This window comes from Crocuta crocuta, unplaced genomic scaffold (genome assembly GCF_008692635.1).
Source record: "Crocuta crocuta isolate KB4526 unplaced genomic scaffold, BGI_CrCroc_1.0 scaffold186, whole genome shotgun sequence".
In the NCBI taxonomy this organism is placed as follows: domain Eukaryota; kingdom Metazoa; phylum Chordata; class Mammalia; order Carnivora; family Hyaenidae; genus Crocuta; species Crocuta crocuta.
In genome coordinates this window covers 10,498,733-10,510,820 of record NW_027551569.1, presented here as the reverse complement: position 1 = coordinate 10,510,820, position 12,088 = coordinate 10,498,733, and the positions used below count along the sequence as shown (strand labels likewise).

Here is a 12,088-nt window from a genome sequence, read left to right as displayed (position 1 = left end):
TCTACTGGCTGCTTTCCTGTGCAGGTCTCGATGGTCAACCACACCTCATCTACACTGTCATGGTTACTCGTATTCCTACAGACACTATAATAATTTATTTGTTTATTCAACAGACACCATTTATCTTCAAATGCAATTCACGAGATTTCTCTAAATTGACCTTCTTGCCCTGCGTTCTGCTCTGTCCTCTGCTCCCTTCACCATATAACCATTACAATAGTGCACACATCTCACACAGTAGGGTCAGGGAAAGGGGTACAGGAGGCCTGTTTTAAGTTATCTCAAAGTGTGAAAAATCTCATTTAATTTAAAACTCACTTGAAAATCTTAGTCCCCCAACCTTTTGTGTACATGGCCCTGGTAAATGTCTGTATGAACTAAGACTACCAGGAGAATAACATGTTCACATACCTACTTCATGTCTAAAGCTCATTTAGCAGAATGACGGGTGGATTTGCTATTGCTGTCAGAACCACCCAAAATAACATAACGGAATTCATATAACTTAATAACCAGTATGATGTAACTATTTATTACAACTCCTGCCTCCTCCCTTTATTATGCCACTCTACCTCAAATGTTCCTTGTATTACAAAAGTTTTAACTAATCTAACATTTAAGGACTTAGCTACTACATTAGGCTGAAAGGCAGCATACAGAGTAAAAACAACGTTGAGTTTCAGATTCTAGTTTAGCTACCACCTATGACACTTTCAGCAACTTCTAAATGAGAATACTGTGCATACACAGTCCTTAGTTTGTGAAGATTCAAAGAGGAAATAAACGTAAGGGCAAAGAAGAGTGTTAATTCCATTCCCTTTACCTACTTCTTTCATGAAGTCTTTGAAAACCTTTCCTTTGATTCAGAGATCATTTTTCCCCAAGCGACCATTTTGTAACTAATGAGAAAGGTCAGTCTTTTTAGGTCACATCTGAAATAGTTCTCAATTAAAAATAAATATTCCAGGAAAAAGTGTGAAATCAAAATTAACCACATGCATTCTCATTACCTGCACAAATTTGGGTGGAAATTTCTGCCTAAGGTCCAGGAGCAAAGCATCTACACGTTGTCTCTGAAAAAGAGAGCTTGGTTCTTCTTTCCTTTTGGCTTTAGGTTTGACTTTATCTATGAAAATATGAAATCCAAATCAAAAGATTGCCTAATTAGTTTGGTGTCTTATATTTTACAAGTCTTTGTCCGCCGTGAATATACTCAAATGTCATTTTTAATGACTGCTATTCCAAAGACCATCCTCCCAAAGAAATTAAACACAACATATAAAAACAAGTGTTCTAACTCTCCCTCTTAAATGTAGCTTACATTTTAACATTTAAAACACTGATTCCTCAGGTGCCTAGGTGGGTCAGTGGGTTAAGCATCTGACTCATTGTCAGCTCAGGTCATGATATCACAGTTTGAGTTCAAGCCCCACACTGGGCTCTATGCTTACAGTGCAGAGCCTGGTTGGGATTCTCTCTCTACCCCTCTCTTGCTCTAACTCTCAAAATAACTTAACTAAATAAAATAAACTTTAAAGAAGGGGCGCCTGGGTGGCTCAGTCGGTTAAGCGTCCGACTTCGGCTCAGGTCATGATCTCACGGTTCGTGGTTTCGAGCCCCGCATTGGACTCTGTGCTGACAGCTAGCTCAGAGGCTGGAGCCTGTTTTCAGATTCCGTATCTCTCTCTCTCTCTGACCCTCCCCTGCTCACTCTCTCTCTCAAAAAATAAATTAAAAAAACATTAAAAAAAATAAGTGTAACTTTAAAAAATATTTAAAAAATAGAAATCAAAAACTAAAAAGCGAATTCTTTTAAAGATACTTCAGTTTTAGTATGTAAGCATACATACATACTAAGAATTTTAAGGCTGGGGCACCTGGGTAGTTCAGTCAGTGAAGCATCTTACTTTGGCTCAGGTCATGATTTCACAGTTTGCGAGTTCAAGCCACACGTCAGGCTCTGTGCTGACAGCTCGGAGCCTGGAGCCTGCTTCAGATTCTCTGTCTCCCTCTCTCTGTCCCTCCCCTGTTCACACTATTTCTCTCTCTCAAAAATAAACGTTAAAAAAAGAAAAAAAAAGAATTTTAAGGTTAAGCCTTTCCATAACTGCCTAAACCATAATTCAGAGTATTAATTTGATATTATCTTGTGTATACTTTAAGTGTATTAAATGGTCTTCCCACTAAACCTAATAGCTACAATTGGAAATGTAATGTTCACAAACTCAGGTTACCATATTCAATTATAAAGCTCATGATTCACCGGGAAGGGGGGCGGAGGGAACAGGACAAACCAAACAGCAGCAGATCATGAAGAAAGGAAGAAAAGAACTTGCAAGAGAAATTCTGAAATTAAACATTTGTGGAACTTCCTGAGAAGGTAAGTATATTGGGGCACTATCTCTCAATGAAGAGTTCCAGATAAGTTTTATTCCAAACACTTCATTAGAATAGGAGCAAATAGCTCTGGGGAGAAGTTTATTCAGCAGATGCAAACCTTCCTATGTTTGCATAGGAAATGCCAAATGTTGCCACTTGCACCTACTATAAAGAATAAATACAACTATCTGAAAGACCACTCATTGCATTTAAAGGAACGATTACCAGTTACCTGCAGATTAAAATTTTCATCTGTTCCTACGGGAGAGCTATTATTCCCATCTCCAGCTACATGAACCATAGCCAGGACAATGCCATCATCCTATGAAGTCTTCCTATGTAAAACACACCTAGAAATCAATAGCTGTTTTCCCCAACAAAACAGCTTCATTCTTAAAACACCAAAGAGAGTTCTTATGAGGTCCAGGTGTTCTACCCACCTTGCTCTTCATGATCTTTGAAGTGCCACCAATAGCCTTTGGAAGGATGATATCGACAGTACGACATAGCTTCATCAAAAGCTGACTGAATGCCATGCACTGCAGTGAGCTCGTAAAAAGAAAACAAATTCTGAATTTCTCATTAGATCAACTAAGATCTCCAATGTAAACACCCACAAACTATCACATATGCAAAGAGAGCAATTTTCTGGGCTTTTACCAGAACCTGAATCACTATAGAGCTGGGGCTGTGATATATACTTATAACATGGACATGGCCCACAGTAACCAGTGTTCAAGACATTCTGATAGTCAACACTTCATACCAACTTACAGGAGAAAGAGAAGCTTCTGTTGGATTCCTGGAAACAAAGTGCTCGATTAAAAATTTTCTTTAGTGTTTCAAGAATGTGAAGATACTTACCACCCTAGAGTTTATAACTGACCCCAAGTCTGGTGCCTGATAGATCACTCCAGCAATGATATAGTAATCAGCCAGTGGGATAACTAAAACAGTGAAAATAAACAGTCATGAATATAACTATGCATACAAATTGCTAAATTGATTTTCATAAAAAGAACAACTAAAATTTGATATTTTCCCATATTAAAGCTTATGGCATGGTTTGACAATTCCCATTTTTGTAAATAAATTTATACTGGAACACAGCCATGCTCGTTCATTTATATTATTATCTAAGGCTGCTCTGACTCTAGTTGAGTAGCTAATACAGACTCCATGAGGCCCTCAAAGCTTAAAATATTTGCTCTCTGTACCATAACAGGAAAAGCTGGCAAACCAGAGCAGTGCCTCTTAAACTTGAATGTGCATCTGAATCACCTGACCATCTTGTTAAAGTCAGATTCTTACTCAGTAGGGATAGTGTACTTTTAACAAGTTCCCAAGTGATCCAATGCTGCTATCACTTAACTACACTATGGGGTATAAGACCTTAGAGTGAGAGATTCAGGGCCTACAGTGAAGATATAAGATGTACTAAACTTGCCACTGCCGGGGTACCTGGGTGTCTCAGTCGGTTAAGTGTCCGACTTTGGTTCAGGTCATGATCTCACTGCTTGTGAGTTCGAGCCAGAGCCTGGAGACCACTTTGGATTCTGTATCTCCTCCTCTCTCTGCCCCTCTCCTGCTCATGCTCTGTCTCTCTCTCTCTCTCTCTCTCAAAAATAATAAACACTAGGGCGCCTTGGGGGGCTCAGTTGATTACACATCCAACTTTGGCTCAGGTCATGATCTCACGGTTCATGAGTTCAAGCCACGTGTCAGGCTTTGTGCTGACAGCTCAGAGCCTGGAGTCTGCTTCAGATTCTGTTTCTCCCACTCTCTCTGCCCCTCCCTCACTCGTGCTCTCTCAAAAATAAATAAACAAAAAAAATTTTAATAACATTTAAAAAATTTGTTATTTTGTAAAAACTTGCCACTGTGCTCCATTCCTGGGTCCTAAAGAAGAAAACAGCTGCTAGTGAAGCTACTACTACCTCTGTCGCTTCCATACCCTGAACCATTTCATCATGGAAATCTTGTTCTTGGTCTTGCCTTTGTCTGAGGTTGTTTTTTCCTCAGGGAAGAGACTCTAGATCATTGATTTTGAACTTAAATTTGGATTCTTGACTCTGGAACCACAACTTCTTTAGCAAGTCATTCCTCGCTAAAGAATCAATACCAGGGCGGAGATTTTTCCTAAATGTCTGTCTCTTTTTTAAAAAACATTTATTCATTCTTGAGAGACACAGAGAGACAAAGCGCGAGAAGGGGAGGAGCAGAGAAAGAGGGAGACGCAGAATCTGAAGCAGGCTCCAGGCTCTGAGCTGTCAGCACAGAGCCTGATGCGGGGCTCGAACTCACTGACCATGAGATCATGACCTGAGCTGAAGTTGGACGTTTAACCGTCTGAGCCACACAAGCACCCCCCTAAATGTCTTGAAGAGGTTATCTAATGAGGAGATTCAGCCAGTCATCTCTGGAATAGGGGACTAGCTATTTGATTCAAAGTCAAATCTGAATTCTGTACCCTTCAGTGTGATGTCTAGAGCAACTTTATGTTTGGTAATATGAGCCAGGTAAGAATTCTGGTTGAACAGGTCAATGAGGATTTCCAGTTGATCCTCTATGAATCTAGTACAACTGCATCTACCACATACTTTGTAACAGAACTAGACTCAGTGGACTGAGATGAGAAGTTACTGGGGGCTCCAAGGTTCCCTATACTCACAGAAGAGGTGGCTATGATGTAGCAAGCTGCTTTGTTAGTGCTCAGAGAGCTGGCCCTGGGCATACTAGAAGACTCCTGGTGTCTGTGCATATGACTGGTAGAACCTGGTTTCTGAAACATTTCTTAAGTGGTGAATTTATGCCTGCTGTACTACAGTGCCTGGACAATTTGTACAAACAACATGATTACAATGGAAACCTCACTTCCTTCTGCAAGGCTGGTATTTTGGCAGGCAGAGAGTGTCCACATGATAAGCACTCAAGAGAAATTCTGGACTCTATGAGTATCAAAAGGCTTTCCCTGAGCAGACACATTAAACACATAAATGTGCGTGGGGGCTGCTGGAGGGAGGATACACTTGGGGAGGCCCCTCGCAGAAGAGAAAGCAAAGGAAGCTTACGTGTGGATTCCCACAGGTTCTACTCGATATGGCTTTTTTCCTTATTCATCTGTCTATGGATCCTTAATGTATTGCCATAACGATCTTGGTTATAACTAACATACCTCTATGCTGAGCCTGCTGAGTCCTCTTAGCAAGGCACTGAACACGCATATGGTCTTGGGGATCCCCCAAACAGAACCCAATCCAAAAAAATAAGAACATGTAGCTCAGAAAGTTAAGTAAGCCATGGTATTTTAAGAAGAAAATCATGCCTGAAGTCTACACATTTTTACCTTGGGTAGGAGACTGCCTCTGTTGCTTCCGAATGATAAAAAGAATGGGCTCTTGAGCGTGCAGAAGGATGTATTCCACTCCAACCATTTGACTGAGAACAGAACACAGACACTAAGAGATCTATGAATGCCCTACAAACTATTGTATAGAACATTCAGAGTGTTATATAAAAATATAGCAACATGATAAATTGGATTAAAAGTACCTATGTATGATATTAAAAACTGGCTGTCCAATAAAACTGGCTATTTTCCTAGGTAGGTAGAATATAGATAGAGTAAGATTTGATGTTTAAACAACAAAGTTTCTCTACAAAAATTCACAATGAACTTCAATCTGAGTATTTTCAGTCATGAAAGTACACTGAAGAGTGTACATTTCAAAAAATGCAACTAAAATAGCATGATGTTGCATGAGTTATATAAAAATACATAAAATCTAAAAATATATGGTACATAAAGACTATACATGTCTTGACCATATATTTCAACTCTATATTCTACTCAACTGGAAAACATCAAAAACCTTATCCATGCTTCCAACACATTTTTTTTGACCTGACAGATTGTTTAAAAGCAACAATAAGTTCTCTTAATAGTTGTAAATATTTGTCTCTTAACAAAAGCCATTTAAAATATCACAGAAATTTAATTTCATGAACCCTCTCTGATGTTTGACTGACAGAATAAAAACTATATACACAGCTGTTTCAGAAACTTTTGTAATAGCAATAAATTCTTAATTATTTAGCATCCTAACTCTCAAGAAACTTACTTTGCAGTTGTCAAGCAAGAATTTTATGTCATACGAAGAAAAATCTACTATAAACTAGACTACAGTTTAAAACATTGAATTCGATGTAAAAGAGACAGTAAGTATGGTCACCTGGCTGAGGACAACAGCTGCATTGCTAAAACCACTCATTAGATCTGCATCTGAACGTAACAGCTGTATTTTAACAAGACAGTAATATATGAAATTATACAGAAAAGACTTCCTAGGTTATAACTGACTACTCATAATTCCTTTGCATGTCAAATTTGTACAAACCCAAACAAAACTCCAGTCCTTCCCAAACTTCTACTCTGTACTTCACTATCCATAGCTTGAAAGAGCCCTTCATTTCAAAATCTCTGGCAATCGTGCTATCTTCTTACAATAACTTACTTTAAGTGTTCTAATGTTAGTCTCTGCATTTTGACCACTTCATTATTACATGTCCTGTCGTAGAAAGGATTACTTCTTTCTGAAAAGTAATCCAGGACACTTCCACTGTTCAAAATGGGGATCCAGGAACTGTCAACCCAAGAGATTCCTAGCAGATTATCTATAGGAAACAAAATAATAAAGGATGAGAAGAGAGTATAAAGGCCAATCAAACATTTACTAAACATCTAATGCAGGAGGCACTATGGATATACGGATGACATGGGTCCTAACCTATATACTCTCACAGAAGAGAGAAGTGTGCAAGAAAGCAATAACAAGATGACATGATAAGTGCTAAAATAAAGATATGAATAAATGTGTTATCAAAGCACCGTGGAGGGAGACTACTTTCTCTGAGAGAACAGGAATGATTTTTCACTGGGTAANAAGTAACTGCAAGCAGAGAGAATGTACATACAAAGATAGAGAAATACAGAGGTATGTGGTTAGAGGATAATCTGATTAGGTGAAGTGATAGGATGTGAAATTTAGAAAAGTTTCAAAAAACTGGAAATCCAGAGTTTAATTCAAAAATTGTCAAATAACATGCATCCCAAAGAAAATACTTCCACAGCCACCAGTGTGAGACCTCGACAATTAGGGACACAGAATTAAGTTAGGAAGCTATTATTACGGAGGAGATAATGAATGTAAAAGTAATGAAGCTAATGAGAAGTAGAATGCCCTTAATTATATACAATTTCAGATTCTGGAACAGAATTAACTCTTTAATTTTTTAATTTTTAATTTTTCAAAATGCAAAATCATAAGAAATCCCACAAGAAGTAAGTTCTGAACATCAAAATGTCTATTTAATACTGGTTGAAAAAAGGGAAGAACTGAAAACTTCAACCTCTCCAAAACTGTAATCACTTCTGGCACCTCTGAAAAAGTCAGACCTAATCCAAGGCAATAAACAGTTCTGAGGGAAATAAATATGATGCGAAAAAGCGATTATATAAAGGTAAAATGTGATGTGTTTGTTGTCAAAAAAGGGAAAAAACAGATTAAGTACGTTAACGATCAAATAATTAGTACAGATTATTAAGATGGTTTGTCATAAATACACCATGCCATAACCAAGTATCAGACCAGGAAATAACATTGTCAGAAAAATATTTTTTTAATGAAAAGCAACTAAGGATAATCAATATTCTCAGCTTTAAACACTACAATCCAGTTATTAAAGTGGTTTTCTTTAAAGCAACTTTCTTACACATTTCTTTTTTATTTCCTTAGGAATGATTACACAAAAGCTTTTGCAAATGGACAGTTATAGGTTTGTTTCTCACATAATGGAAACTATGTCTGTATGATGTCATAATAATAGGCTACTGACAATAAACTGTTATAATAGTACAGATTATTTCAGCACAGGTAGAGGGATAATTTGTAGAAACAAGTAAATGTGTAATTAGAGATTCCTCCTACCAACAGTTATGGAGAGTCAATATATATGGGCATGAGGTGATGACGACTGGGGGAAGGCAATGGCAGTGCACGGGAAGATAAGGACAAACAGACATTTTTAGGGGCGAAGACAATTTCATGAATCATCAATTATAAAGTCAGAGAACTTAGGAACCAATACTCATTTAGGAGAATAATGATAACGAATTTGGCTTGGAGATATTAAGTTTAAATAAGGAATCAGAATTCAGAAGGAATCATAAATGCTAGCTGCTCCAAGTGATTATTCAGTATATTTTCTCTATAATTTTCTTCACCAGGATGTATCCTGATCAGTAGTCATAGGTCATATTTTCCTATTATAAATGAATCAAAGATGAAAAATCTGGCAAGTATGGCTTATGAGACCAAAACAAATGCAAAGAATATCGCTTACCACTTCTGGACACTGACTTTGTGCCAGGCAGTATTTTGACCACTTTACCACCCAAAACTCAAGGAGACTGGTACTATATAGGTACTACATAGTATCTATATGCTAGATTGTATATGTAAAATGCTTAGCACATTGTAATAACCCAATAAATGTTCATTAGGATGATGTTGGTGGCAGTGCCAGCAGTCAATTTATTTTAAGATTATAATGACCAAATTTATTTCTGGCATAATCAAGACTGTTCTAGTTTGTACTCTTCTCCCCTCCCCGCAGCTTACGCCTTTTTAAAAAACAGAGACCCCTTTTATTGTCAAAAAGGTGTGAGGTTAGTATATAATTTAAAGTCACACTAGGTTGAACTCATTTCAAATGTCAGTATCTCTGCAAAGCCTTTCTCTACTTTGCAAGACAAAAATAATGGCTTCTTTCTCTATGTTCTCACAGCAATTTTTACACTTTTATTAATACTCATAACCCAGAAATGCAAATGTGTTCCCATTGTGTTTGACTTTTCAGACAACTGAGAACATGTCTTCCTCATCAGGTACTTGCATAGGACCAGACTGAAAATAGTCAGCAAATGTTAACTAATGTATGATTGAGGGTCAAGGACAAGTGACCCTACTCATCACAGGTTCACACATAGTCCAGAATCCAAGAATGTTCAATTACAAAATGATTAACTGAGATTAAAAGGGTGGTATAGGGCTGAGAAATAAAATATTATCTGTCCCACTTGGAGACTGACTACCTGCGATCACAACACCATTAAGAGAATACACCACTGGGGCACCTGGGTGGCTTAGTTGGTTAAGCGTCTGACTTTCGCTTAGGTCATGATCTCGCGGTTCGTGGGTTCGAGCCCCGCATCGGGCTCTGTGCTGACTGCCAGCTCAGAGCCTGGAGCCTGTTTCAGTCTGTGACTCCCTCTCTCTCTGACCCTCCCCTGCTCACGCTGCCTCTCTCTCTCTCCTAGAAATAAATAAAACATTTAAAAAAAAAAAAAAGAGAGAATACACCACTAAGTCAAACAAATTCCAACCACTTCTTACCACCTCCACTGGTACACCCTAGTCCCAGTTACCTCTAAATTTCCTTGTATTATGGGAATGACTTCCCAACTGGTCTTCCTAATTCCACCCTTGTCCTTCTACACTGTTCTCAGCGGTCAAGGTGACTCTTAAAAAAAGGAAGTCAGATTACCATCATCCCCTTTGGTGAAAACCTTCCAGTAGCTGTCCATTTTACTCACTGGAAAAGCCAGACTTTACTATGGCCTACAATCCCTATATGATCAAGCCACCAATTACCTTTCTGACCTCATCTCCTTCTCACCTCCTCTCTCACTCTGCTTCAGCCATACTGACCTTACTGTTCTTTTAACACACCAGACATGCTCCCACCTTAAAGCCTTTGCAATAACCTTAACAAATCTAAGTAAAAAGTAAAACCTTGTGAAAGATAAGTATTTGAGTACACTGAGGGTCTAAGTGTTTCTTTTTTTCAGTAGCAAGAGAACATGTTGATATAGCCTAAGTACAGCTCTCTATCAGCAAGTGATAGATACAACTGCGCCAATTCTGACAGTGGGGGGAAACATATAAAAACACTGTACAGAAATGCTGGAGGCCACTGGACATTTTGAGTAACTATAAACGAGAATACATTTCTATTCAGTGTGCTAGACCCCAATTTGGTTAATACAGAAAAAGAAATCTCAAAACACTTCCCTTTAAAAATCAGGTATGCAAACAAAAATAACTCTAGGTAAAAACGATTAGGAACGTATTACAGTTAGACATCTTTTGAGGAATGCCCTTTTTCTTTAATCCCTGGGGGTAAGAGGGCTTGCATCTAGGTACAAACATTCACACTTCCTTTAAGGAAAAGCAAAGTTTCAAATGGAAATAAATATAGATTGAGAGTTTCTTACAGGCGTAGTAAGTTTTGTGGGAGCCGCCCCCCCCAACAGTAAAAAAATATATTCACGACCACTCTCTCACTCTCAAATTTTTCTCGTTCTCCTGAAGAGTAACTTCCATGATCCCTCCTCCCAAGGAGGAAGCTGGTCTGTTTGGAACTAAGTTAACATACTTCAAGCTATACTGTCACTCTTTGAAATCCCAGAGCACAATTCCTAGGCTTCTTTCTCTTGTCTTTCCTTTTTTTTTTTTTTTTTTTACAAATTCACTAAAAAAGATGTGTGTACGTGTGCTGAGGAAAATGTATGGCCTAATTTATACAAAGATCAAATAGCAATTAAGGGATTGTGCCTCCCTGTATATTCCCTGATTCAACAAATACCTGAGTGCCTTTACAGTTCAGCTGTGAAAAAGGACTGATCCTTGCCTTCAGTAGTTGTGGAGTGTTCCTACGGAAGGTATTACAGACTCAAAAAGAAAATCGGGATTCATGACCGGCGACGCGTGGGCCAGTATCAGGAATAAGGCAGCAGACCCAAGGGATGAACCAAATCATGTCATCCCACCTCTCGGCCCAAAGGCCATCCCTTCACCCGGACAGAACAGCCCCATGCTGTAGAGATACGCGTGCCTGCAACAACACCGCAGGTCTGAGGGCAAACCCCAGAGCTTCTTCCAACCCCTTCGTTTTGAAGCTCCGAAGAGACCGCTGAGAAGCCGGAGAAAACGAACTTTGCCAGATCAGAGCCTTGGGAGTCATCACAAACGAACCTGAACCTTGCCCCGCGAGCTACAAACCCCCAAATCAGGTCCCAGCCAATCAGGAAACAAAGGCTAACAGCGCAGGTTACCTCGGATATCCACGGCCGCCATAATTCCAAAAGCGCTCGCGGGTTCTCCTTCCGGCGCGCAGTAGAGACGTAACAGCTCCGACGACGGAAGCGGCGCGCGGCTGACCGCAGATCCAGCGAGGAACGCCAGACGGAGACTGCGCCGCCCGGAGAGAAGCCCAGGGAGGGGAGGAGGAGGTTNGAGTAGAGGAGAAAGCACTACCGAGAAAAACAGTTTGTGGAGACTTTGAGGAAAATGAGACCGAGTGGGGTCCTGCCCCACGCCCACCACTGAGAGATTCGATAATTGGACCTTGATCTTTTGTAATCGTAAAAAAAAAAAAAATCTGATTATGCAGAGGTGGCGGAGAGAGGGGAGACATCTTCAAGTTTAAAAGGTCCCTCGGATGTATCCAGGGGCTGTTAGATTTAGGAGCGAGTATGTAGTTGTTTTTAATCCTGCCTCAAGTGTGGGATGCTACGGAAATAAGAAACAATTTTAGACTCATTAACTTTTTTTAAAAATATTTTTATTTACTTCTAGGAGAGAGAGCG

At 39.2% G+C, this 12,088-nt stretch overlaps 1 protein-coding gene across 2 annotated transcripts in view; it reads right to left on the bottom strand.

Moving 5' to 3' along the window:
- MED6 (mediator complex subunit 6) overlaps nucleotides 1-11,655 on the bottom strand; it is a 20,441-nt gene extending 8,786 nt beyond the window's left edge. The window contains exons 1-6 of one of the 2 annotated variants that reach the window (XM_077750740.1): nucleotides 11,555-11,655; nucleotides 6,894-7,053; nucleotides 5,726-5,817; nucleotides 3,244-3,326; nucleotides 2,820-2,949; nucleotides 1,011-1,126 (exon numbers count right to left, since the gene is read on the bottom strand). In XM_077750740.1, coding sequence (XP_077606866.1) covers nucleotides 1,011-1,126; nucleotides 2,820-2,949; nucleotides 3,244-3,326; nucleotides 5,726-5,817; nucleotides 6,894-7,053; nucleotides 11,555-11,576 — 603 coding nt within the window. In that variant the 5' untranslated portion in view covers nucleotides 11,577-11,655. The remainder of the gene's footprint in view (nucleotides 1-1,010; nucleotides 1,127-2,819; nucleotides 2,950-3,243; nucleotides 3,327-5,725; nucleotides 5,818-6,893; nucleotides 7,054-11,554) is intronic. The other variant, XM_077750741.1, reaches the window with a different exon arrangement.
- Nucleotides 11,656-12,088: the final 433 nt, after the last annotated feature.